The 24,849-nt window shown below is 36.6% G+C and overlaps 1 protein-coding gene and 1 long non-coding RNA gene across 3 annotated transcripts in view; both read right to left on the reverse strand.

Moving 5' to 3' along the window:
* The window catches only part of LOC139979705 (A.superbus venom factor 1-like), a 78,176-nt gene that overhangs the window by 23,327 nt on the left and 30,000 nt on the right, over window positions 1-24,849 (reverse strand). For both annotated transcript variants that reach the window (XM_071990752.1, XM_071990753.1), the window contains exons 10-12: window positions 24,089-24,301; window positions 5,510-5,647; window positions 1,698-1,766 (exon numbers count right to left, since the gene is read on the reverse strand). In XM_071990752.1, the coding sequence (XP_071846853.1) occupies window positions 1,698-1,766; window positions 5,510-5,647; window positions 24,089-24,301 (420 nt within the window). The remainder of the gene's footprint in view (window positions 1-1,697; window positions 1,767-5,509; window positions 5,648-24,088; window positions 24,302-24,849) is intronic.
* LOC139979707 (uncharacterized) lies at window positions 8,606-12,038 on the reverse strand. Its single transcript, XR_011797282.1, has 2 exons — window positions 11,298-12,038; window positions 8,606-10,570 (listed from the first exon to the last, which is right to left on the reverse strand). It is a non-coding gene; the product is annotated as an uncharacterized lncRNA (long non-coding RNA).

Below are 24,849 nucleotides of genomic sequence, written 5' to 3' on the forward strand. Positions count from 1 at the left end.
CTTACTGACACAACAGGTGTCTTGTAGCATTTTCCTATTTGCAATAATTATTAAAACTTCTCTTTGGTACGTACTACATAAGTTACCTATCAAATCTGATTTGACTGAGCATTTTTCAAACTGAAAGAATGATAATACAATTTACCAACTTTAGCATTAATGAACATCAAATATCTGTTGACCTCCATCAACCATGTTAGATAGGTGTACATCTACCATCCATAAGATTCACCAGAAGTGGTATTCATTATTTAGCTTGTTTATAAGTGTTAGTTTTTAGACTTTAACTATTGACCTCTATTTAAGATCAAGTATATAACTGTTACTCTACGTGGTTACAAGAGAAAACTTCAATTTAAACATGAATAAGTTTTGTCAGTGCATATAGCTTCAAATGACATTTGACATAAACTAAAATACAGCAGAAACTAAGATCTCACTAATGTGCATACCAAATATATGCAATTCTTACAAGCTGGTCATTATTACAAAACATGTTTAAATGCCTAGTCTTAGCAAAAACACACCGAGAGACACACACACAATACCACACTGAATATATTCTGTTTATTTCAATTAAAATGGATCGAGTAATAAAATCTGTCAAAGTTTATACTCTAAAAGTACATGAATGATTAAGGTTTGCCACTAATCACGTCAAATACACACAAGCGTCAGAGTCACAAATCACATAGGATTCCATTTTGACAAGGAATCAAATCTTTCATTTAACTTGGAAGAAGAGATTGCACTATATGTTGCATGTCATTAACCGCAATACATAACACTGTCCATCTGTAGATACAATTTTAAGATCATAACCCTTCGTTTTTCTCTTTTGAACTATTAAAGTGAAACACATACGACCAGAATGAAGCAACAGCTATAGGTGTATGTATAGTTGTTAGTGTAGTTTATTATTTGCATAGAATATCACAGCAAAATCCACTTTTCAAAATATACTAACATCTCAACAGGGTTTATACTTTGACTTTATTTTTTTGTATGATTTTATATACACTTTTCTTATACTCTAAAGATGAACTCTACTAATAACTCTCATATGTTGCTCTCAGTAGAATATTAAAGGTGCATTGCATGTAATTTCAACCAAATTCCATCCTGTACCCTATATCCATCAGTGAGATATTAAAATATGGTTCACATTCGATCCTGTTCCCTATATCCATCAGTTAGGTCTGAACATGTGGTTCACATTCTATATCCTGTTCCCTATATCCATCAGTTAGATCTTAACATGTGGTTCACATTCTATATCCTGTTCCCTATATCCATCATTAACATCTTAACATATGGCCCACATTCCATCCTGTTCCCTGTATCCACCAGTTAGATCTGAACATGTGGCTCAAATAATCACATTCCATCCTGTTCCATGTATCCATCAGTAACATCCGAACATATAGTTCACATTCCATTCTGTTCCCTATATCCATCAGCAACATCTTAACATATGGCTCACATTCCAACCTTTTCCCTATATCCATCAGTGTTATATCTTAACATATGGCTCACATTTCATCATGTTCCCTTTATCCATCAGCAAGATAACACATGGCTAAATTTATTACTTCACTTTTAATGGTTATAACAGTGCTTACTGTATTTTCATCTAGATATTGTTTGATATCTTACAATAATGCAGATAAAACAATCAAGAAAACGTGGAAACTTACATAGTACGCTAAGTGTGGAACAACATCATTGGTCTCCACCAGTGCTTCTACGTCCAAATCTGAATCAACCTATGGGCAAAATACAAAGAATTATATGCAACCTACTCTCTCTGAAATTAGAGTTAATTGTGAAATCATCCAAGATTACAAAACGCACATTAGAAAACCATATATAGTCTACAGGACAACAAATTGTTTCTAACCCTGTAACCTTTTATACAGCCCTCGTGGTCATTTTGTCACCTGGCAAGTTTAGGTCAAAACCTATAATTCAATACACCATTTTGTAAGAGCTTGGGTTAAGCAAGTATGTTCTATATGTAACCAAGAACTGAGCTCTAGTAGAGTACCATACCAGAACACCAACAACTGGTTAGTGATTCTTATCTATGGCAGCATTACCTGCAACACTGCATGCAAGATTTTCAAATTTGATCACAATTGGCATTTGACCGCCACAGATAACAATCAAAGTATGGTACTAGCAAATGTATGTATATGTATCACTAAGAAGCCTCATTGGCTTAATTTTAACGCCGCAAGCTGACCGAAGTTAGTCTCTTAGATTCATATTTAACGTTCATTATTATGAATTGTCATTTTTCAAAAACTCTGTAACTGGACGACATACATAAATCTTGGAATGACTCGAACTGGGGACCTAATGATTGGAAGGCACCGGCGTTAAACACTGAGCTAACACTCCACAAATACGAAATTAAACACTTATTAGTAAGTTCACCCAGCTTAACTTTATAATAAATAGTGTTTACAAGTTTTTTGCAGGACTATTGACCTCTAATGACCTCACATGATCTTTGACCTCCACAAAACAACGGTAGCAGGATGGTTCTTCATAGCATTTCATCAAAACTTTATGTTTGGAGTTATATATTTACAAGTTTGTAGTGCTTGAAACTGTTTAAACCTCAATTAATCATTGAAAATTAGGTTTGTTATCGTACTCATAGTGCTGAATGAGATTGCCAAATTTTAAGTTCATTCCAGCTTTATATTGAATTTTGGTGTTCACACCTTGTCATCTGGCATCATCAAATAACATTGCACTAACTGCGAAAAACAATGGTCTAGTTCTTCTCTTCTTCTCAATACATTATATTCACATACTAAGCATATTGTTTCAGTTTTAAATTTGAATATAGTGTCTTCCATATTAAAGAGTGAAGACTCGCTCCCAAAGAAACCTCTGATGCTGGTTATCTGACCTAGTTTCGAATGAGGTGTAACAGAAGTGTTAGACACCACCATCAATCCCAGAAAATACACGCACAGCTTGCTACCATCGGTAATTAGACACTAGTGTAAAGTCAATGTACACGTACAGCTACGGTCGATACCAATAACATGTCATAGATTATTCCCTGTGAAGTATTTTCCAAACACTGTCAAAGTCAAGTCGTATGTATATTACAGATAATAAAGCACTCTAAAGAAGATTACTTCAGACCTATTGTACATTGAGCCCAAAACGTAAAACTGAAGTTGAACAAACTATTCCCACTAAAAACAAAAATTGGAGAACTCACAGATTATTTGCACCTTTAATTTTGGAGATATCATTTTGAAGAGGATTTCAAACTTTTGAACCTGTCAACCCAATGTGACCTTTGACCTCTTCTGAAATACTAGGGTTCTTTTTCTTACTATATTCAATCCATATACCGAGTATGAAGTTCATTCAAATTTTACTTTGGGATCGATCATGTTTTACAATATTTTCATACTTTCAGATCAGGGACCTCACAAACGGTGCAAGGTTCCAGTCTTAATTTTTGGAGTTGAAGTGTTTCAGTATTTGACCTCTGTTGACCGCAAATGACCTTTGACCTCTCAAAAAAGTAGGGTTTATACGCACCAAGGTGGTACACATTCCAAGTATGTAGTTAATCAAACTTTTACCTTTTGACTTATCTTGTGTACGAATACAGCGTTATTCCAAACTTCAATGGCGAAGTTACAGTGTTTACAAGCCCAAAACTCACCCACACACGCATACATACACTAGTCATCGCCATCGCATAGATTCCTTTTATCTATATTAATAAATTATTACAGAGTTCTCAGCATTGTTATGAACGCAGGATTCTGTGTCCGGGGCGCAATTTTTAGTCAGAGACGCAAAATCTTCAAATTGCTTGCCTCCGGAGGGCGTAAACCATTTTTTGAGAAACAAATACACAATCACAATTAGGTCAATGGAAAACATAACAAAACATATTTTTTAATAAACATCTTTCAGTCTTTCTTTTCAAGAAACACTTCTTTTGACAAGAACTAAAATTTCTCCCACTCCTACAGATCATTGAATTTTTTGAGAGTAAATATATCATAACAACCAACCGCAATTAGTACAGGGTGTACAAAACTCCATTACGGCGATTATCATACTAAATATTGACAATGATCCTTATTCAAAATTCCTGTGATTTAATTGACTTCTAGTCCCTATCCATTGTCTGGAAATATGCATCTGCAGTGCTCAATGAGCATGAAGTATGTTGTTTGACAACAATCAATTGCAACTTTACTTTCTCCTGTGTAGATATAACGAAGTCCGCGTTATAGATTATCATATGTGTGCACTCAAATATCAAAACGTTAGACCTTGTTGTTGCATACAGTACCTGCCTTTTGACAACGATCACTCTAGTACAAGATGCACTTGAATTGTTTCTGAGACTATCACGTAATATTTGAATCATTGTATTGATCAGAAAATGTTATGAGTTGAGACAATCTATGAATTGTGTGGGGAGCTAACATTTCTGATCCTGAGAAGGATATTTCATCTCACAGTATTTTTCTTCTCTCTGTATTGAGAGTTACTTAAATGTAAAATGTGCATTCATACCACTGTAGTTTCTGTTGCTAATTGTTTTGCGGTCCAATTGAACACGTACTTCAATTAATTTTATGTTAGTGCAATGTTCATGTGTAAACCACTGTACTTTGCGCATTGTCAAAAGTTTAGAACATTGAAGTTTGATAGTTTTAAATCGACATTGTATAAAAAGCTATTCACATAGGCCTACTGTAATTTTCGTATAGATGATTGTTTTCAAAGAGCCAAGGATAAATTGCTGGATCAGGTTTTGAGGATATGCGCATGTGTATTTGAAAACAAAGTTCGAACAGGTCGATGTACATGCAACTGTGTGAACTGTGTAAAAGAGATATGCACCCTTTAGATACAAGGAGTTTTGAACAGTTGCTTGGTGGAATCGCTGCAAGGTCAAAGCTTGGAGCCAGTACTAGAGAGTTTGTGAGTAGGGAAGGGCGGATGAAGGGTGTGGGGCATTGGGGTAAACATTGATTAAAACGGAAGGGTGGGCAAAAAGAGGGGCGGACCGGGCTTTCCCTGTCTATCAGCGAAGCTAATCTACTGTTCCGCCCTACATATTGTGCATAACATTCACAAAGTATAGGCAGTGATACGTTCGCATTTTTACAACTACACAGATAAAAGTAAGTCATACAATAAATACGATTAGTGTTCGATCGAGACACAAACTTTTTGTTACGTGACGCATACTTTTTGGGAGCTTGCGTCACTGGGACGCAAACTTTTTTCCCTAGTAACATTACTGGTTCTTATACTCACTATGGCAGATCCATGCACCAAAAGTGAAGTTAAATCAGTTTGTACTTTTTGATGTTTAGTGTTTACAAACCTGCACGGCACCATACATGTACTCACACTTAACATCATCACACAGATTACTTTTGCCTTCAGTAAGGAATAAAAATCAACTCTTAGCTTGCTAATGAAAAACAGTAGTTGCCATGCTTACATTCACAAGTTCTCGAGTGAGCCGTATCAACAGAAAGTCACTGGTAGTTGGGCTTACATAGGGGTGTACTTCGAACTGAAAATCAGCGTTATTATTGGTTCCATCTGCATTGATTAACCGATGATCCTGTGTTTGAACCTAGAAGTAAAGATAAAGAACTCAATTAAAGGATGACTGTAAGTTTGACATATTGTAGCATAATGATGAAGCCTTGATATTAGTTTCCTGAACAACATTTAGACAAAGAGAGATTTATTTACAAAATTAGAAGTTTGAAAGATTAAAAGGATTATAACAGAGATTTTAAAAAACCATTTTGAATATAAATGTTCTCAAAAAGCATAATTATAAAAGTTGCCATCATAGTTGCATTACGTAGGTTGTACTTTTTGTTTCTATTGCACAGAGAGATCAACTCGGAGTGAAGTGGGTGATCTTTAGAACTATGCATATTCTTAGCTAGTCTTATGAATTCATTTGTAGCAGCAGTTTTTACTTTACCAACCAGGCTTTCATAGTCGAGAGTAAATATATGAGCAGTAATTCAAGAAACTTCTGATTTTTTTCTTGTCCTTTTCAAGTATTAGGTGATACCAGACAGGAACTGCATACACAATCACTAGCAGAATTGATGAGTTGAAAACCTTTTCTCTTACGTTAGAATGACAATAAGGAGTAATGTATGCTAACGTTAATACAATATAATACACCTTAGACATCATTTTTGATATATGTTTGGTAAATGTAAACTTGGCGTCAATATCAACTTCTCAGAACATAGTATGAGATACACGCTCAACAAAGTTTTCTAATCCCTGGTCTGAATGAAACCTTGATGTTTAATGTAACTGTTTTCAAAAATGATTCCTTTAGATTTCTTAAAATTAAGAAAGTAAGAGGTTCGTCTGCTCACACAAATTGACAATATTATCAATACATGATTTATAGTCATTTTGATTTTTAAGGTGTGTCCGCTTTGAAATGTTACGGGATATAGCTGTATCATCAGCGTACTTAATTACATTACACCCCCGAAAAGAACGTATATCATCTGTGTACATTGTTAAAAGTAACGCAGATTGAGGACCTCCCTGTGGGACTCCTACTGTAATCTTTGATTCCTCTGAATAACCTTTCTGTAGGTTGACTTATCAGGACCATCCTTGTAAAAAATTAGCCAACCAATGGATAAGCCATGGCTAATCCATAAAACTACACGAACCTTGGGTTAAACGATTTTGTAAAACCGTATTAAAAGCACTTGAAAAATCTAAAAATAAAACTTTGGTGACTGTTGTGTCACTCTTTTTTAAACCAGGAACAGCACAATGAACGAGCTTGAGCATAAAATTTGTGCAGGACACACCCTTTTTGTAGGCAAACTGATTTATCACCATGTGATACGATGACCTGCGTCAAGTATGGAAATAATAATTTGTGCATACAGTTAAAACCAATACTGGACATGTCAGGTGTTCTAAAATCGTTTACAGATGTTGGAATAGAGAATTTAGGCACTGGTGATGTTTTAGCATGCTTCCATATGGACGAAATTGAATTCTCATTTAAGCTTACATTTTTTATATATAAATTAGTGAATACGCCAGCTAATGCTTCAGAACATTCGTAGAGCCTTGTCAGCGACTTGGTGTTGAACAGGCACCTTCCCATTTGTTTCCAACTGTTTGAAGTTTCGTTTCTTTCAAGGCAATGAAACATAGGTTCGGCATATTTCCAACTATCTGTTCTAGATGTTTAAATTTCACCTGAAGACTGTTAATATTGATCAAAAGACATACGGAAAGCTGACATTTGATGCCTTCGCATGCTTTAGCCTCTCCTTAATACCGGCTCGTGCGCTTCTACGCCTGCGAACAATGTTAAGTTCCTTTAATCTAATGATCACCCGTGGCCTTAGTTCAAAATCGGTCATGTGTGACCTTATACTTCGTAGTGTATCTGGGTAGTAGGTAAGTCTGTGGTTATCCATATCCAAGTGTGTTAGGCTATGCGGGAAAAGGCCCATAGTTAGGCAAACAATCTTTATGGTAATGGTAAAATAATTAACTCACGAAAACTCTGCATCCTCATCCTTTAATTATTCCAGAAAAGCAAAGTGAAAGTTTTTAGTCCTGATGTTACATTTTAAGTTGTACAGCGATGAGTAACAAGACAATGATTAGTAAAAACACGACAAAAATGTTAGAGCAAAGATAACTATCGTGTCAGTTCAACGAAGAGCGCCACCACTGTACACATATTCTTAGCTTTTTGATTCGGTATTGTGTCTGCACATCAGTCCTGGTAGCACTTGGTAACATTTGCACAAATTAAACATAGCTACTGGCGATTGCTTTGAAACAATTGGTTCATGTGAAATTCCTTCCATGAATCCACATGCATTAATCTACTTGAACCAGAGCATGCCAGCTCTTTTGTCAATTGACATACCCCATGGCTATACATTTTCTGTATTTATAACTGCCTTCATACCTGGATTTGATACTCTGGCAATCGCTTAATGAACCAACACGGGAAAAAAACACGCGTTTAAATCGCCGTTTTCGGTCTGTAATTGCGACGTAAATTCCGAGTTCCAGCCTGTTTCCGTTACGTTTCCACTCCTGAAACTAGTGATTAAGGTAAGCTTACGACCCAACTTAAACGCGTGAGTTTTCCGCGTTCGCGATGACTTATTTACCGAGTACGCGGTGACCGTAAACGCCAAGTGTCATCCAAATACGGTGAAGCTCACTTAATCGTGCGGTTTCAGGGAAGGGTAATCTTTACGTTTCCGGTCACAATTACAACACATTCGCTACCTTAAACATGACCGTTAATCTGGAGTTTACGTTTGAATCCAGCAGTAAACTTCTCGCATTGATCATCGTAAACGCCATGATTACACCAATATATACGGAGAAACGTGGTCATCGTAAACACATTACTTACGACCAATACAGGGGCTGGGCTTATTCGCCACGTTTAGGGAGTCTTAATCGGGTTGATTAGGCTGAGAAATACACGGACCACCTTTATCAAATATTACATTTGATTTAAAGAAAATTAAAAATAATAAACATAAAATCACACTCGTTTGATTTTCCACTTTTTTATTTATATATTTGCACCTCATATCGCATCGTAAACGTTTATTTGTTATTTTTACACTTATACAAAAATTATGTAAATGAACGAAATACCACTTCTAATGTGTAAATACATCTAAATGCAACTCAATATTGCTTTACATCATAGTGTTGAATATTCAGCTTTTTGAATACAAAGTTTAAACCTCGAGAAGCCATTTTCCTTTTCAAATTTCAAAACATGCATTATTGTCCGGAGAATGTTTTTTGATGCCCAAATATTACTCTACTTACATTGTGGCAATTATATACACATGCAACGATTTTAATGCCAGGTGAAAGAAGGAAAAAAAACAAGTACATATGGAATGTTTCTATTTTTAGTTACTAGTTTGCAAATCAAAACCTCTGAAAACCAGCTACCCACTTGAAGTAACTTAACATATATCAGCAGTTAAATTGAACCAAACAAATTTATGTTTAAAATTCGGTGTTTTTATCCTCAGATGATATAAACGCCTAGGCACTTCTTCCATGATGGTTATCGGCCCCTCGACCCCCCCCCCCCCCACCCAAGCCCGGAAACGGTACCAGCCTCTTTTATGTGGAACGAACTTGACACAGAACACCACTTCCTGCCTCATTTCGTAGCACGCTTAATATTTTGTTGCTGCTTTAAATTTTATTTTAATTAACATATATTTTGATATAAAATGCAATAATAGCCCAAACAAGATCTCTAAATTTTTTACCCTGAAAGTCTGGAATTAACCATGCATGAATAATGAAAGACAAACGTACAAGTACAACAACATTTCGACGACAAGTTATTAGACCTATGCTCTATAGCTATGTCTTATTTTAAAATATGATTTACTAAATGATTCATTAAAAATTAATAGAATCATGCTTTTTTCTTGGCTTTTGTTTCCTGAAAATATTTTAAGGATAACTTAATCCTTAACATTTAATCCCTTGATGGAATATATTAGCTGTGAAGGGACATTAAAAAAAAGGCTTCCATTAAAGCAAAAGACTAACAAGGAAATAATAATTAATCTGACATCTATTATTATGGGCATATTCTTTCTTCCTTGTTGCATTTATCTCAGGCAGGATTTCGTTTTAAAGGTATCATGTAATTACACCAAATGTTAAATTAGAGAAAACTCTTCTTTATTATACAAAATCGTCCACTGCAACTTGTTTGTATCCGAAACAACGGCGTTTGCTGTTTGTTCCTGGTGCCTCATTAATCAACAAATGCTCAGGACAGGATTATCCACGTGCAACAGGGGCAAGAGTTTAAACGTTGGGTAAAAAATTCAAAGAAATATTGTTATAACGTTACATTATTCTACGTTGTATATGGTACAAAAAGTTCAAAGAAGTCAAACGAAATGGACTTCGATATGCAGTCTTTACGCTGTTGATCAATGACTGTTTTTATGTGATGTTTTAATGTACGTATCATAACCACCGTGGGCAAATAGATGTCTTTTGTGAGCTATACATCCGGCGTTATCCGGTACCAATGTATCTCTATGGGAGCTCCAATAAACTGTTTGCCACGGGCCTCCCACAAGCTTAATCCTGCACATCAAACAATGACCATTTTCACCATTTGGAGGGGGGTCATACCTTCATTGTTATTGTTCAGCCTAATAAACAGCCCAAGTTGGGGCGTCAGTCGGTACGCATTTTAAAGATACGTCTCCTTTCCTAACGGTGGGTATCCTTTTTTCTGGACTTTTCGCTAAGGAGAACGTCCTTATAAGAATGAGTCCAGCCTCATTTTGTTCAGTCTTTCCGACTCCCAAGTGAACTCCAGCACTACGGTACCCTAGCTCGTTCGCTCTCCATGTCAGATTCCTCGGATGACATATACTCAGTTGACATCACTGTACAGTCTGTCTTTTCTCTCCTCTGACCAGTCTATGTTCTTCATTGCGCTCAAACTACACTGAAGTTTCTGTAAACAAAGACACAAGAATAAGTATGAATTAGACATATATAAAGATCAGTTGACATATAGTTTACTTTGTCGAAAAATATACTAGCTCCAACTGTCAATATCTCCAGCCCCCCCCCCAGTGAAAAATGTGGAGGCGCGGAAGTATCATTCCGCCCCCCCCCCCCCCCGCTTCGCAAGTCAGAAAAACCCCTTTTTCATTTCCAAATGAGAAAAAAAATCTCATTTGGAGCACCAAATTGCATCTAAGGCCAGGTGAAAATACAAAATTAAGTTTACAAAATGGGGTGGGTGTTGAAGTGTGCTTTATTGCACCAAATTGCATCTGAAGCCACCTGGAAATGCAGAAACTCCCCTTAGACCCCTCCCCCGGGCCGGCCATCAGTCTTAAACCCCCTACTCAAATGTACCTTCCTACGCCACTGTATGTTTCAACGGTTTACAAAGCAGATTTGTTTATGGGTTGGGGGAGGTAGGGGGTACGTGGTCGGGTGACGTTCACCATCACATGGTTAGAACGTGAACGTATCAATAACAGTATACCCTGGCAAATTGTGCATGAAACATTTTACAGATTATTATATTATTTCTCTCACTGTCATATTTTAACACTTTTAATTTATCGTTTTTAAAGGAGCGAATGCCTGTACAGGTCTAGGGTTTATATAACGGTGACTTTTAGTGATTGAAAAATTACATTAATAAGTCTTGGCCTAGTGTTACGTACCGAACAATCCAGTAGCACAGAGAACTTCGTTTTCGTTTTTTTTTTTCTCGAAAGAAGTTGTTCCTTCTCAGCCAGTAGTGCTCGGAGTGCCTTTAATTCTTCCTTCAAATGTTTGCATCGAGCTTTCTGTCACAACATGTGCATACTGCCGCGGTAGTTCCAACTGTCGCTGCTTCTAAATGTTTTTTCTTTTTCCAATACACGTATGACATTTTCCTGCGGAACATCATTAAACACCAGCGACGGATCGAATTGAAAGTGTACTTTTATAAACTGGCAACCTTGCTTCCACGGAGCTTTCTGTTACTTCTGCAATAAACCACGAAAGCCGGAATCGTCCATTTTGAATGCTCTTTGCAATGTAGAACTCGATTGAGGATCAAGTGCGGTGTGAATCAAACCAACGTGTTGCTACTTGTGATACCGCCTTTTACTGATTTCAAATTGCCCGCTTTCTAGTAAGCCCAGGCTGTGACGTAATTAACTATACTGACTACGTTATTGTTACTAACCAACTGGAGTAGCCAACCAGTGACCTGCAAAGTGACAGACAGTAAACTTTATCATTGTGATGTGACCGGAAATTTCACTTGCTTATCTGGAAATGGTATTTATAGTAAGTGAGCAGTATACTTTTCTGTTTCGTACATATATTGCGGTGGGTATTTGTGCGTTTCATCGCTTTACGTGCATGATATAGGCCTTGAATATACTTCTTCGAATATCACTTGACGGCATATTGAGAGAAATCAGCAGAGCAAAAAACGGACTGTTGAAATCTATCTCGACTAATCTATGAAAAAGGATATGGACAATGGGAATCGTAAGAGGAGCATTTAAAACGGGGGGGAGGGAAGGGGCAGGGGAGGGGAGGGGCAGGGGCAGGGGGCATGTGGTAGGAGGTTGGAGGTTGGAAAAAGTTTCGCACAAAATTTAAGCAAAAATTATCTAAATCTCAAATATGGATTTGCGCCGCTATGACCGACAAAGTTTAGCCGAGGTTTTTGAAGCCTGACACTGAGTACCGATTGTTCGATATCCCAGTTCCGAGGCTTGTGCCCCCCCCCCCCACCCACCCACCCTGTCCCCGTTTTTAAATAAATGCCCTAAATAGCTATTCTGGACCCGACCATTTCTAAAGCCGCAAAAACGGCATCACCAAAGAACCGGCTAATTATATCTCAGGACTAAACTCGGAGGGGGTACATATAGTTGGATAGAAGGAGACATCCACAAATATCCAAAATATGACTCATTTGTAATATTAGATGAATTCTACGACCATTCTGGATCAGTTTAGGGGGAAATGTTGTATCCATGAGATGTCAATGTGTTCCTCGATCACCTAACTTTCCAATTAAAATTAACGGATTACATTCTATAACAAAGGCATATGCAATTAAACAGGTTCATAATAAAATGAAGAACGATTCTTTGCATTAACAGTTAAGTTTACCACACATTGGGGAACCTGACGAGGGGGGCGAGTGGGTGGGGTGAACCACATGGTTGCATTGGGTCCCCAATATAGCGTTAAAGGAGGTCTAATTAAAGTACCCTAATTATTGTAAATGCTCATTTAAACGTCGCGGGTTCTCGGAAGCTAACTTGGCGAAAACAGCAAAGGGAAAACTCGATTGGATTTCAAGTGACAAAAATTGTGCGATGCCGATGTACTCAGTGTGAAACCTCCAAGCCATAGTTTTTTTTTGTCTTGTCTTCGAAAAGTCTTCAACGCAAAGCGATTCTTTTCACATATCAGTTCATGGAAGCTGCAATTATTATATTATCATTATGTTCTACTAGTCCATAAATTTGTTAGTACAATCATGAAGGTAAAAACCTCCATCATACAATGGTACAATGTCCTTTCTACGCTTCTGTAGCTCCGTAGTTAGCATCCAACATTGATATTTCCGAATTCTACGGTCCAGCAACAATAGGCAGCTAAATTAAAATCTGTATGGAAGCCGTGAACTGCCGCTTCTAAAACTTGTTTACGATCTCGTGAACTTATGTTAAAGTCGGAGAAACTGAATATAGCAGTTTGTCGATCATTTAACCATGCTTTGACTCAGTGATCATATAGCAGCTGGAATCTTACAATAAACAATTAAACAATGTGAAGCGTGTCACAGTGACAATAGCATTTGATATTTACATGTTATTCAGTATATCACGCCTTTTTGACAGTAATCACAAACACATTCTTGCTATATTTTTCAGAGACCCACGGGTTATCATTTTAAAAGGTTTGAAATTCTGACACTCTTCAAAATGCGTCAGTACTTAATTTTTAATTTTATTCAGTTCCATATCAACAGCGTAATGATATAGCTACATTCCATTTTTGACATTCAACATATTAAACATCACTTGTGTATTTAACGTTACTTGATCGAGACGTAGTTTGCAAAAATTTTCAGGAAAATTCGTTTCTTATATATAACTATTGGAGAATAAAACCATTACCTTGATCCGGCACATGCATATGGATTTCGCTGTGTGTACTATGTATTGCAATGTAGGCGCTCTATTTTTGCCTTTATACGGCACTTATGTATGTTTATTTACTATATATATATATATATATATATATATATATATATATATATATATATATATATAGCCTATATATATATATAGCCTATATATATAGCCTATATATATATATATATATATATATATATATATATATATATATATATATATATATATATATATATATATATATATATATATATATATATATGAAAATCGCAATGAGTTTGTAAATCAAGAACAGTGAAACAAACTTCCAGCCTCCACCGGGACTCGAACCACGGGCCTCCCGCTCTGTACGCGGACACCCTAACCACTAGGCTATATGGACGCTGATTGTATGTCCAGAGGTTCGAAACCGGTAGGGAAGGTTTATATGTTTGGGGCTTGCTATTCTGTTTTTAAGACTTGCATGTGTCTCAAGCATGAATGTATTACGGTACCCTCACAGGATAATACTTCCGTGTCTCAGGTATGCATTTCTTTAATGGAATTATATAACGGACACAGGACAATCTTAGCTATTATATATTTGCATATGGTGCGTGATTTTTACAAACACCACACGTGAATATGCCAATTTTTTGGCATAATGCTTATTTTCTCAAGCGATATAAATTATTTTCGACATTTCCGTAAAAACTAAACAGTAATGAACGTCGTTTACGTATTATACACAGGGACGTAGCTAAGGCCTGATGATTGTGAGTGGGTATGGGGGGGGGGGGAGAGATGAAGTGGCTGAAATTCCAACTGGATGGGATTTGGAGCCAAAAAATTCCGACTGCTGCCTTGTAACCCGCAGCCCCCCCCCCCCCCACACCCTACTCGTCAACGATACAGTCAGTGTCAGTCAGTCAGTCAGACACTCCATCTTTCGCGACTGCACTTTTGTTTTTTTCGGTACATTTGTACCACTGACCCTCACTTCACAAATTTATTAATCACTCTGGTTAGCGAGTAACCAATGAGTATAAGTTATCTGCTTGATAGGCTACATAGACTACCAACTAAAAAAGCTATGTTAATGTAACAAAGGGGAAAAGTTTTCTTTTTCAACAAATTATATTCGACGACATAGTGAACTACCCCAAAATACAGCGCTTTTTCCTAGCGCGCTTAATATTATTTTCTTGGGGGGGGGGGGGGGGCTATTTATCACTCACATGAAAAAAATTAAATTGTTCACTTCATTCCAACTGAGCATTGGGAATGAAGTGAACAGTTAAACATTTTGCAGAAAAATGTTGAGTTGACGAGATACGATAAGTTGCCAATTAAACATTTTGCAGAAAATTTTACAATTGCTCAATTGGGATGAAGTGAACAATTGAACATTTTGCCAAAAACATGTCCAATTAACGAGATAAGATAAGTTGTCAATTGAACATTTTGCAGAAAATTTTTCAATTGCTCAGATGGAATGAAGTCAATAAGTGAACAATTTGCAGCAAAATGTCCAATACACGAGATATGATAAGTTGTCAATTAAACATTTTTCAAAAATTGTTCAATTGCTCAGTTTAAGCAACTAAGCAATCCAACATTTTTCTGTTTTTTGGGGGGGGGGGGATAAGATTTTATCTTGTTATTTTAACAATTTACTGAAAAATTTCACTTTATGGGCAAAGTTTTTCTTATGTTGATGGTCATTTTAAGCTTCCGTAGAATAGCATTGAGGGTTTTAATTGTATACGTTGTACAGTAGTTTATTAGACATTTTTTTTTAGAGTATTCAAAATCACACGAAGTTTTGTATGGTGGAGTTTAAGAACCGCGAGATACAATTTCTTAATATGACAAGGAAAACGTGGTAAATATGACTGATTAAAGGTCAAGTTTGACCGAAAATTGTAGGTCACTCACAAATAGCAAGAATGTATGAAAAATAGAGTTCGACAGTCGGAAAAATTAGAGTGCCACAGTCGGAAATTCCGTACTCATAAGCGTACGTATACAATTTTAATCTAAGGCTGATGGGTACAGTTTCTTCCTCGTTATTATCCCCCACTATAATTTTCAGTTGATATATGTAATCAACATATTATGTTAAATTAAAAGTAAGTATAGGTATCATCAACCTATATATGAAATTGATCGCAGAGTCAATCAGGCGTAATAGATTTAGGGAGGGGAAATTGATTGTGGGGTGAGGGGCTTCGAGTTCAAATACGTATACTCATCAAAAGTAGTATGTAATGGCCCCAAATTACGGCATGCTGTAATTGCTGGAAGTTTTCAAAAAAGTCCTTTCCTGAAGGTGTTCACTCTCCATATTGTTCGCTGACATTATAAACACACACAACAAGATGCTTTCCCAGTTAGGTAAATTTCCTCCAAGGTGGTTAATAAAACAGTTTAAGAATTTTAACATAAGGTGACCATATTTTAATATGTAGCATATATGGGACCAATAAATCATACTTAGTATGATAGTAATATTTAGTAGTGTAGGGTCTACTCGTTTGTATTGGGCTAGTGAAGTTGCATATAACAAGGTTTGAACCTAACTGGAGACCAAAACTTCCCGGTATGTAAAACTTTCGAAAAATAAATGAAGAGGCCCGGGAGGGGGGGGGGGGGGGGTCGGTGGTCGGACAGAGGATTCAAGAAAGTATGTAATATATTGGCTTCTTAAATAGTGCAGTTCCTAAAGGGTCTACTCGTTTGTATTGGATTTTAATGCCTTCCAAATCGCTTAATTTTCGAACAGTTTCTGTGAAGACTATTATATTTCAGTCATACTTTCCCAAGCGTGGGCACAATTCTCCTAAGCGTGGGCACAATAAAGTTACTGTCACACATGCATGTTAACCAATATGTATATGGGTATATATGTATATGTGTCAGGGGGGGGGGGGGATGGGCCGGGTGTCGGAAAGAGGATTCTAATATAAAGGCTTCTTTAATAGTGCAAAGCATGGGCACAATAAAGTTACTGTCACACATGCATGTTAACCAATATGTATATGTGTAGTGTATGCGGCTGCGTACATTATACATATGTTGTCTATGTATATATGTTAATCGTACATATGTCTGTATCTGAGACTGTATCTGTGGACTGTAATGGCCGCAAATTAAGCAACTTGCAATAATTGCTAGGAATGTTCAAAAAAATACTTTCCTTGGAGGTCTTCGCTCTCCAAATTGTTCTCAGACATTCTTAATGAACACATGACTGAATGTCTAGTGAGGTTATTTTTCTTCCAACGAGGTAATATAACCGTTTAAGAATATTGACCAGGGGTGAGGTGACCATTTTTGAATATATGGCATATATGGGCCAATACAGCATACTTTAATCCTTCTACATAACCTATATTAGTTGCATATAACAAGTTTGAACCTAACTGGACACCCAAACTTCTCCCGTAGCAACGTAAACACCTTCGAAAATTAAACGGGTGAGAGGGGGGGGGGGTCGGAGTGTTTGAAAGAGAATATAAGAAAGTTTATGATGTATAGGCTTTTGTCTCACTTGCATTTTTTTCATGGGGCCTTCTCGTTTGTACGTACATGATGTAATGCCTTCCAAATTGTTAAATTTAAGAACAGGTTTTATGACATCTAGCCTAATATATTCCAATCATACTTTCCCAAGCGTGGGCACAATTCCCTAAGCGTGGCACAATACGGATCATATGTATATATGTGTGTGTATAGTGTACGCGGCTGCGTGCAGTACACGTTGTATATGTTCATTTTAATCGTTACGTCTGTATCTAGCCGGTAAGCAATAGGCCCTACCTACAAGTTGTTTTTCATTCTATATATTAATCTTCGTGGCATTGTTCCACTAATTTTGAGGTGAATGCTTGTAAAACGTTTCCATGTTTGAATTCAGAGTTCAATAACATTATCTACAATAGAAAATTTTCAATAGAAATGAACGTGGAACACATTTCTGGCGTCAACATGTGTCATTTATTTACACTTGCTTTCTATCGCTGCAACAGAAACATTTGCAGCAATGAATGAGAGAGGAAAGGGAGAGCAAAATCGTTATTAAGTTGTCGCATTCCTGCAGTAAAGAGTGCACCGTCTTAACTACAAATTTATAAATATATGCTTTGTACCTCGTAAAACGTGTTTGGTAAAGTATGTTCTTTACTTTGAATCTTTTACTTGCAATTGTTTAGATTTTACACCCCAATACAAAACCAGTATATTCCGCTCCAAAGGTTTGCTGTTTTGGCCCCTAATATACCAGGTATTCAAATATGGTCACCTTTGATACAAAAAAATATATATATTGTATTTGTATTACCACCCTTGAGGAAAATAACATTCAGTCATTTTATGTCTTTAATTTAGAAAGTATGAGAACAATTTGGAAAGTAAAGACCTCCTGGAAGGTAATTTTTGTAAACTTCTTGCAGTTATATATGGGTGCTATAATTTGTGGCATATGCAGACTACCTTTCATCCATTTAGCCACCGACAAATTGCTCAACGGGCAAGTATTAGCTTTGAAGTTATGTTTTCAGGATCACCGCCCTATACAGTAAGTGTGTTATATACATGTGCACATAATGGTAGCAGTGTTATACATATGAGCTGTTAATGTTACCCTAAAACTGTGGCTTTCTAGGCATTAACCCATCATTTCATGCTCACGACCCGACCTATAGCCAGATTGTTTAACAGGTGAGTTACAACTCCCTGATTTAACTAGTAATTGGCTAGGAAGCACATTAACGCAGGAGGATCGCCATCCTTTTGGACATTTTCCAGTTCATATACTCCCTTAATGGGGTATAGGAGAATGTATAGAACAACTCCCTGGTATAGCAAACGCTGATACGTGTGCGAAAATTATCAAAGGAGAAAACAACCTCCCCGTGTGAAAAGAAAACAAAGAACAATAAGAAAGCAGACGTTAATTCACTAAGAGTATACTATTACTTTCAAACGTAAATAGTATCAGCAGGGAGTTGTTATGCAACTCCCTGGTATTAGTCAGCCATACATTTCGTACGCTATTCGCGGTCACATTATTAACCCTCCTGTTGTCATGTAAGCAGCTTTGACCGCGTTTGAAAACAAGCGCGTTTTTTTTCATGCTAGTTTTGCTGTCGTTTGATTGGAGGATGAACAGCGACTCTTCAGGGAGGTCCAAAATATCACCTCCCTGATCAACAGATGAGGGTTGTTCATTGCGGTTTCACAAATTCTCTACAACAAACCAATTGCATGCACTGTTCTGTTTGATACAGTATAAGGCAGGCCGTATCGTGTATTTTCATTGTTGTATCTGCATATGCATCAAGAAGCAGATAAACCAAACACGTACCATACTAATCGGACATAAATAATAATAATAATAAATAATAAAAAACGTCAGGCCAACTTACTTTAACACATAAATAATTATACATAAAAAAGTTAGACAGACAGATGAGGAGACCCGTGTATGTGTCTTCTCATCTGTTTTCTCATGATTCCAGCGGTAGGGATAAGAATATCGATCAGCCATGCCATAGCGCCAAACTTAATTCTTTGTGATGGTGAGCTGTTTGTTGAGGTATTATGATCGAGGACCCGCAACGTGAATTACGTAACTTACCAAAATGAGCAACCACGAGGAAATTTGCTGACACTCTCATAGAATTAGCTTGAGGAGTTTTGTTGGTTTGACGGCTGCATATATATATATATATATATATATATATATATATATATATATATATATATATATATATATATATATATATATATATATTATAACTGAACAAAGTATGAGAAATACATTGTGAGGTACATATGGTTGTATGTATGTGCAAGCCATGCACATTCACATTGAAAGATATATGCTGTATTAGAACAATATCAGATATTCAAATATGGTCATCTTTGGTCAAATCCTTTAACTTTTTTATATTACCACGTGCACCCTGAAGGAAATTTACCTCACTGGACATTCAGTCATCTTGTATTTCCATTTACTAGAATTTCAAGAGAACACTTTGGAAGAGTTAAAAACTTCCCTTTTTGAAAACTTCTAGCAAGTACTTTAGCATGCTATAATTACAGACGAACATATAATGAACCGAATAGGCAGATGATTGTCTCGGTAAAAATTACCCGTCGGTATAAATTAAATGTGACGTATATGGGCGTTGTAATCATACCGTAATCACGTTCTGTGTATTTTTTGAAATTTCCGACGCTTAAGTTAATATTAATCATCTCTTAAATTCCGAATCTTTATTGAGTCAACGTAAGCGATGTTGATGTAATCATGCTGTACTGACACTCGTGGTATGTGTACACGCAAAAAAATGGAGTGTTGAATTTTAACACTTTCCAGGTGTAACCGTTCACCCTACACCTGAAGGGTTACTCTGACCCTGAGTAGGGTTACCTAATTTATGTAGCGTGGATTTTTTAACACCTGCAGAAGTGTACTTTCAGTTCGAGCATTCTGATTGGTCAAACCTCCCGTCAGCTGGATTCTTAGTGTAAGTTAAGTGTTTAAACGATACCACCGTACCGTGAACACGCATTTACCGTACCTAGCAATACTTGTACCAGTTTGTCGACATTTATCGTTACTAAATGTACTATAGTAACCACAGCCATATATACGTTCAAGCCACAAAACGTTACGTACTCAGTGTGCGATAACGAGCTACAATGGCATGAAATGACGTTATAGGAGACTGGGGCCTGGAAGAATTGATTGAAAAATTCGAAGGTATATTTTGATATTATGTAAGTGTACATGACAAGAACGAGATATGCGCTTAGAGACCCACGACTAAGCTGGGTAGACGAATGCATTTGAATCGCTTGCGTTACGTAGACCTAACGTTAAAGTCATACTATAAGTTAATATAATAGGCTAGCTGCTGTTTGTCATAGTCAACTCATAATTGTCAACGAATCAGTGTAGCCTACATACAAGTAAACATTAAACGGAATTGCCTTCGGACGGACGGAGGACTTTGGTCTAGGCCTTTATTGTAATCTAGTGCATTCTATTCCTTTTTGTGCGTTAACCGTAACTTCGTATACCCTGCGAGTCACTTTTTTAAGTTGTACTAGGCCTACTACTAGGCCTAGTACTAGTAGGGTATACTTAGGCTATTTCAAGACAATGCATTTTAAATAGCATCGGGCATGGGCCTATAGTTACGCTGGTACTATGTTCAATAAGGGATAAACATATATTCATGTAATGCAATATATAATTACCACTAATTGCCATTTTAGCTTGTAAGTTGTAGCAAGTAGGCTGAAGCTGATGTGGATTGGTGATACTTTTAGACCTAGTCCCAACTATAATTTAGCTATATTATGGAAGTGATCTAGCTGTTATAATTCATAGCAATCTACACAATTGCATACAGTGGGAGTGAGCATTATTTTAAGCATTGTTAACATGATGCATTGGTTATAAAAGTTGCCTACCTTGTCTGATGAAAGTTTAATGCAAGTTCCTGTTTTGACAAGTAATCACTATAGGCCATCTGGCTTTCTAGATTCAAACGTACTTGAAGAAGTTAGAAACACAACTGATTAAATTGTGGGCATTTTCTTTAGGAATGTTCATGTTTTGTGAGGGGTACATGTAAAAAACTGCTTATGCTCCAAGAAGGTTTTAACACAACTTCATTATGATGGGAATTTTCTTTTCTTTGTTGTTACTTAGGAAGCATCAACTTGGAATTCTATTTGCAAAAGATTTCAGAAAGACCTCAGCAATATGTGTTACTTCTTGGAGGAAGCAAAATATACCCCAAGCAGTCATTTGTGATCATCCAGAGACATGCCCTATCCCAGAGGACATTTATGAAGCCATTGATGTTTGCTTCAAATTATTCTACGTGTTAAATCTGAATTATACCAAATTGCAAGTCTCGGTGCCTGGGAATTTTTCCAAAAAGTTGTCTACAAGTTGCCTGGTGGTGTGAAACGCAACCAGATTCGAGATTTTTATGCTCACCGTGCCGACAAAAAAGACAAAGTTACTGCAGTTTAGCAGTTGTCATAGACAGAACTCCATGTTTCCTCATCTCACGGATCAGAATGTATGTAAAGTTGTTGCTTATTTGGAATTGTCTTTGGGAAGAGTTTTTTCTTTGTGTTTAATTTGGAATACCAAAGGCACGAGCCAACAACAAAGACAAAGTAACTGCAGTGTAGCAGTCATCATAGACAGTACTCCACGTTTTCTCATCCCACGGATCAGCATATATCTAAAGTTGTTGCTTATTTGAAATTGACTTTGGGAAGAGTTGTTTCTTGCGTTTAATCTGGAATACCAAAAGGCATTTGCCAACAACAAAGACATAGTCACTGTAGTGTAGCAGTCATCATACACAGCACTCCATGTTTTCTCATCCCATGGATCAGAATTTTTCTAAAGTTGTTGCTTATTTGAAATTGACTTTGGGAAGAGTTGTTTCTTTGTCTTTAATCTAGAAACCAAAACGCATGTGCAAAAAAAATAAAGACCAAGTAACTGCACCGTAGCATTTGAAAATGTTGGCACTTTTAAGTTGACTTAATTCCACAAGACAATACTTTTATAGCCTAAATTGTTCGTTTTACATTTAATGGGATATAATAAATGGACCTCTGGAATAGGAAGGTCGTAGGGTGTTTAATTGCTGAAAATCCCACATTCTGAATTGTTTGTGTTGTCATTGCTTTTTGCTCTCTCTTAAATGTAACTTTCTGCTGCGAGCGATTCAAACATGCATCCATATTGTTTACCTAATTACTAAGTAATAATTAACCTAAAACCTGTATAAAATATTTACTAAACGGATGCGATGTAAACTTTTCTGGCAAAATTTACATAACAGTATTGTATTTGCGTTACATAATAAACATGTAAAACTTTACAAACCAGCAGTTAAATATACATCCAGAAGTATAAACGAGAGAGCACTATTGTGTATTGAGAGTCCATTAAGTATCATCTTGACACAGATGACAAATGAACACTATATGGTGGTAATTCTACTCACTGAAGCAGAACTTTGACACCCAGAAGGCCAAAAATGTGCACTAGAGTGTTAATTATACTCCCTGAAGTGCAATTTTGACACCCAGAAGTGCTAACAAATGAACACTTTATGGTGTTAATTTTACTTCCTGAAGTGTCATGTTGACACCCAGAAGTTTTAACAAATGAACACTTTATTGTGTTACTTTTACTCCCTGTAGTGTACCTTCAACACCAGGAAGTGTTATTTTGACACTTGTATGGGTGTTGTTAAGGTAACACTCGCAAAGTGTTATATTATGTTACACTTCTGAAGTGTTAATTTAACCCGGTGGGTGTTGTCCCTAATCCAAACAGGGTGGGGTGTTAAATTCAACACTTTACGATTCAAATTTAACACTTCATTTTTTTGAGTGTATGCTCTGGAATTTCCGACGCATAAGTGAATCTTAATCTTCCCGTAAATTCCGAATTCAGTGGAGATTACATTCAACGTAAACGCAATGCGTAAGTTGGTGTAATCATGCTGTAATCCCGTGGTGTGCATGGTTCGGAATTTCCGACGTGTATATCCTAAACATGCCGTACTGTGCCTGTTTCAGGTGAACGAAAATAACTTAAACTTGACGTTTAAGGATTTCGTAATCAATACGTAAACGCTGAAATGAACGTATTTGGGTATTTGTAAGTTAATTGTAAATATACAGTAAATTTTTAACTGCACTCGTTTCAGCCAACGTAAATGTTGAAATTTATTCATGAGATGCAGTCACAGGGTAATATCATTATCGGAAAGATTGACATGAGAATTGTGTCCAGTGTTTTATTTCATGGAACAATCAACGTTAACGTCATGCTTAAGTTTGGCGTAAGTTTGTTGTAAACGCGTTGAATCTATGCTCCGAGTTTCCGATGTGTAAGATAATCGTAATCCTGTCGTAAATTTCTTCGTGCGAGATTAAGGTCAACGTAAACGTGTAGAAGAAATAAGTTTTAATAAATACGAAAGTAATTATTAACTTCCGATATGTAAGTTGTCATAAACGTAACGGAAATCTGTTGTTCCGTGTTTACAATGTTTACGGATGCGTAAACACATCGTAAACGCGTTGTTCCAAAATGTACGGGTTTCCGATGTTTAAGGTGACCTTAAGCAAGACGTAATCATCCAAGGACTGTGCTTACGATAACTTAAATGCGTGTCTTTTTCCCGTGCAAAGCATTACAGCTCTTTTGTTAATTGACATACCCCATGGCTATACATGTTATGTATTTATAACTGCCTACATACCTGGATTTGAATTGTCTGGCAATCACTTGGGACATAGATACGGAAGTTGACTTGTCCTCTGTTGTTGGTGGTTGATAACGTTGGTCTATTTTCTCCATTTTGTCTCTGCTCCCCAAACAGAACTTGTTCTTGTCCATCATTCATAATACCTGTAGCACTTACCTCTACATTTACTCTAGAAGCTGCTTTGCCATTGGGATATGCTAAATCAACCTATAAAGTGAAATGGTCATTTTGTCACAGGGAATTGTTGACGTTATATTTCATATCAATAATATAGCAACCCCTCCCAAAAATTGCAGTGCTTCTCATTAGCTAAGCTATGAAATCCTGGTACCCAATATGTAATTTAAATAGTGGCACAGTAAATGATTGTCATTGCAATATTTGAATAATGTTACATGAAGTAACCAAAGTTATCATATGTTATTTACCTAAATTCAAAACTCAAGAATGTCACACCTTTCATGTATAGAAAACAGTTAAAATACATATGCAGACCTATTACCACAGCTTGTTGTGAATATAAGTCACTACTCAAATACTTAATCATCAAGAAGCAACACTTCCTCCTTTCATATTAATTTTTGTTAACAAGTACATAACCAGAAAGCCAGCATACTTAGTGATTCATTGCCTTGTAAGTTTATACTACACATAGAATCACTTGATTTTTATAGCAACAGAGCAATATGTGTCCTTAAGTCAAGTACCAACTTGATCATTCCAAAGGTGTTACCCATCTTAATGTTGACGACATT

This window comes from Apostichopus japonicus, chromosome 14 (genome assembly GCF_037975245.1).
Source record: "Apostichopus japonicus isolate 1M-3 chromosome 14, ASM3797524v1, whole genome shotgun sequence".
In the NCBI taxonomy this organism is placed as follows: Eukaryota; Metazoa; Echinodermata; class Holothuroidea; order Aspidochirotida; family Stichopodidae; genus Apostichopus; species Apostichopus japonicus.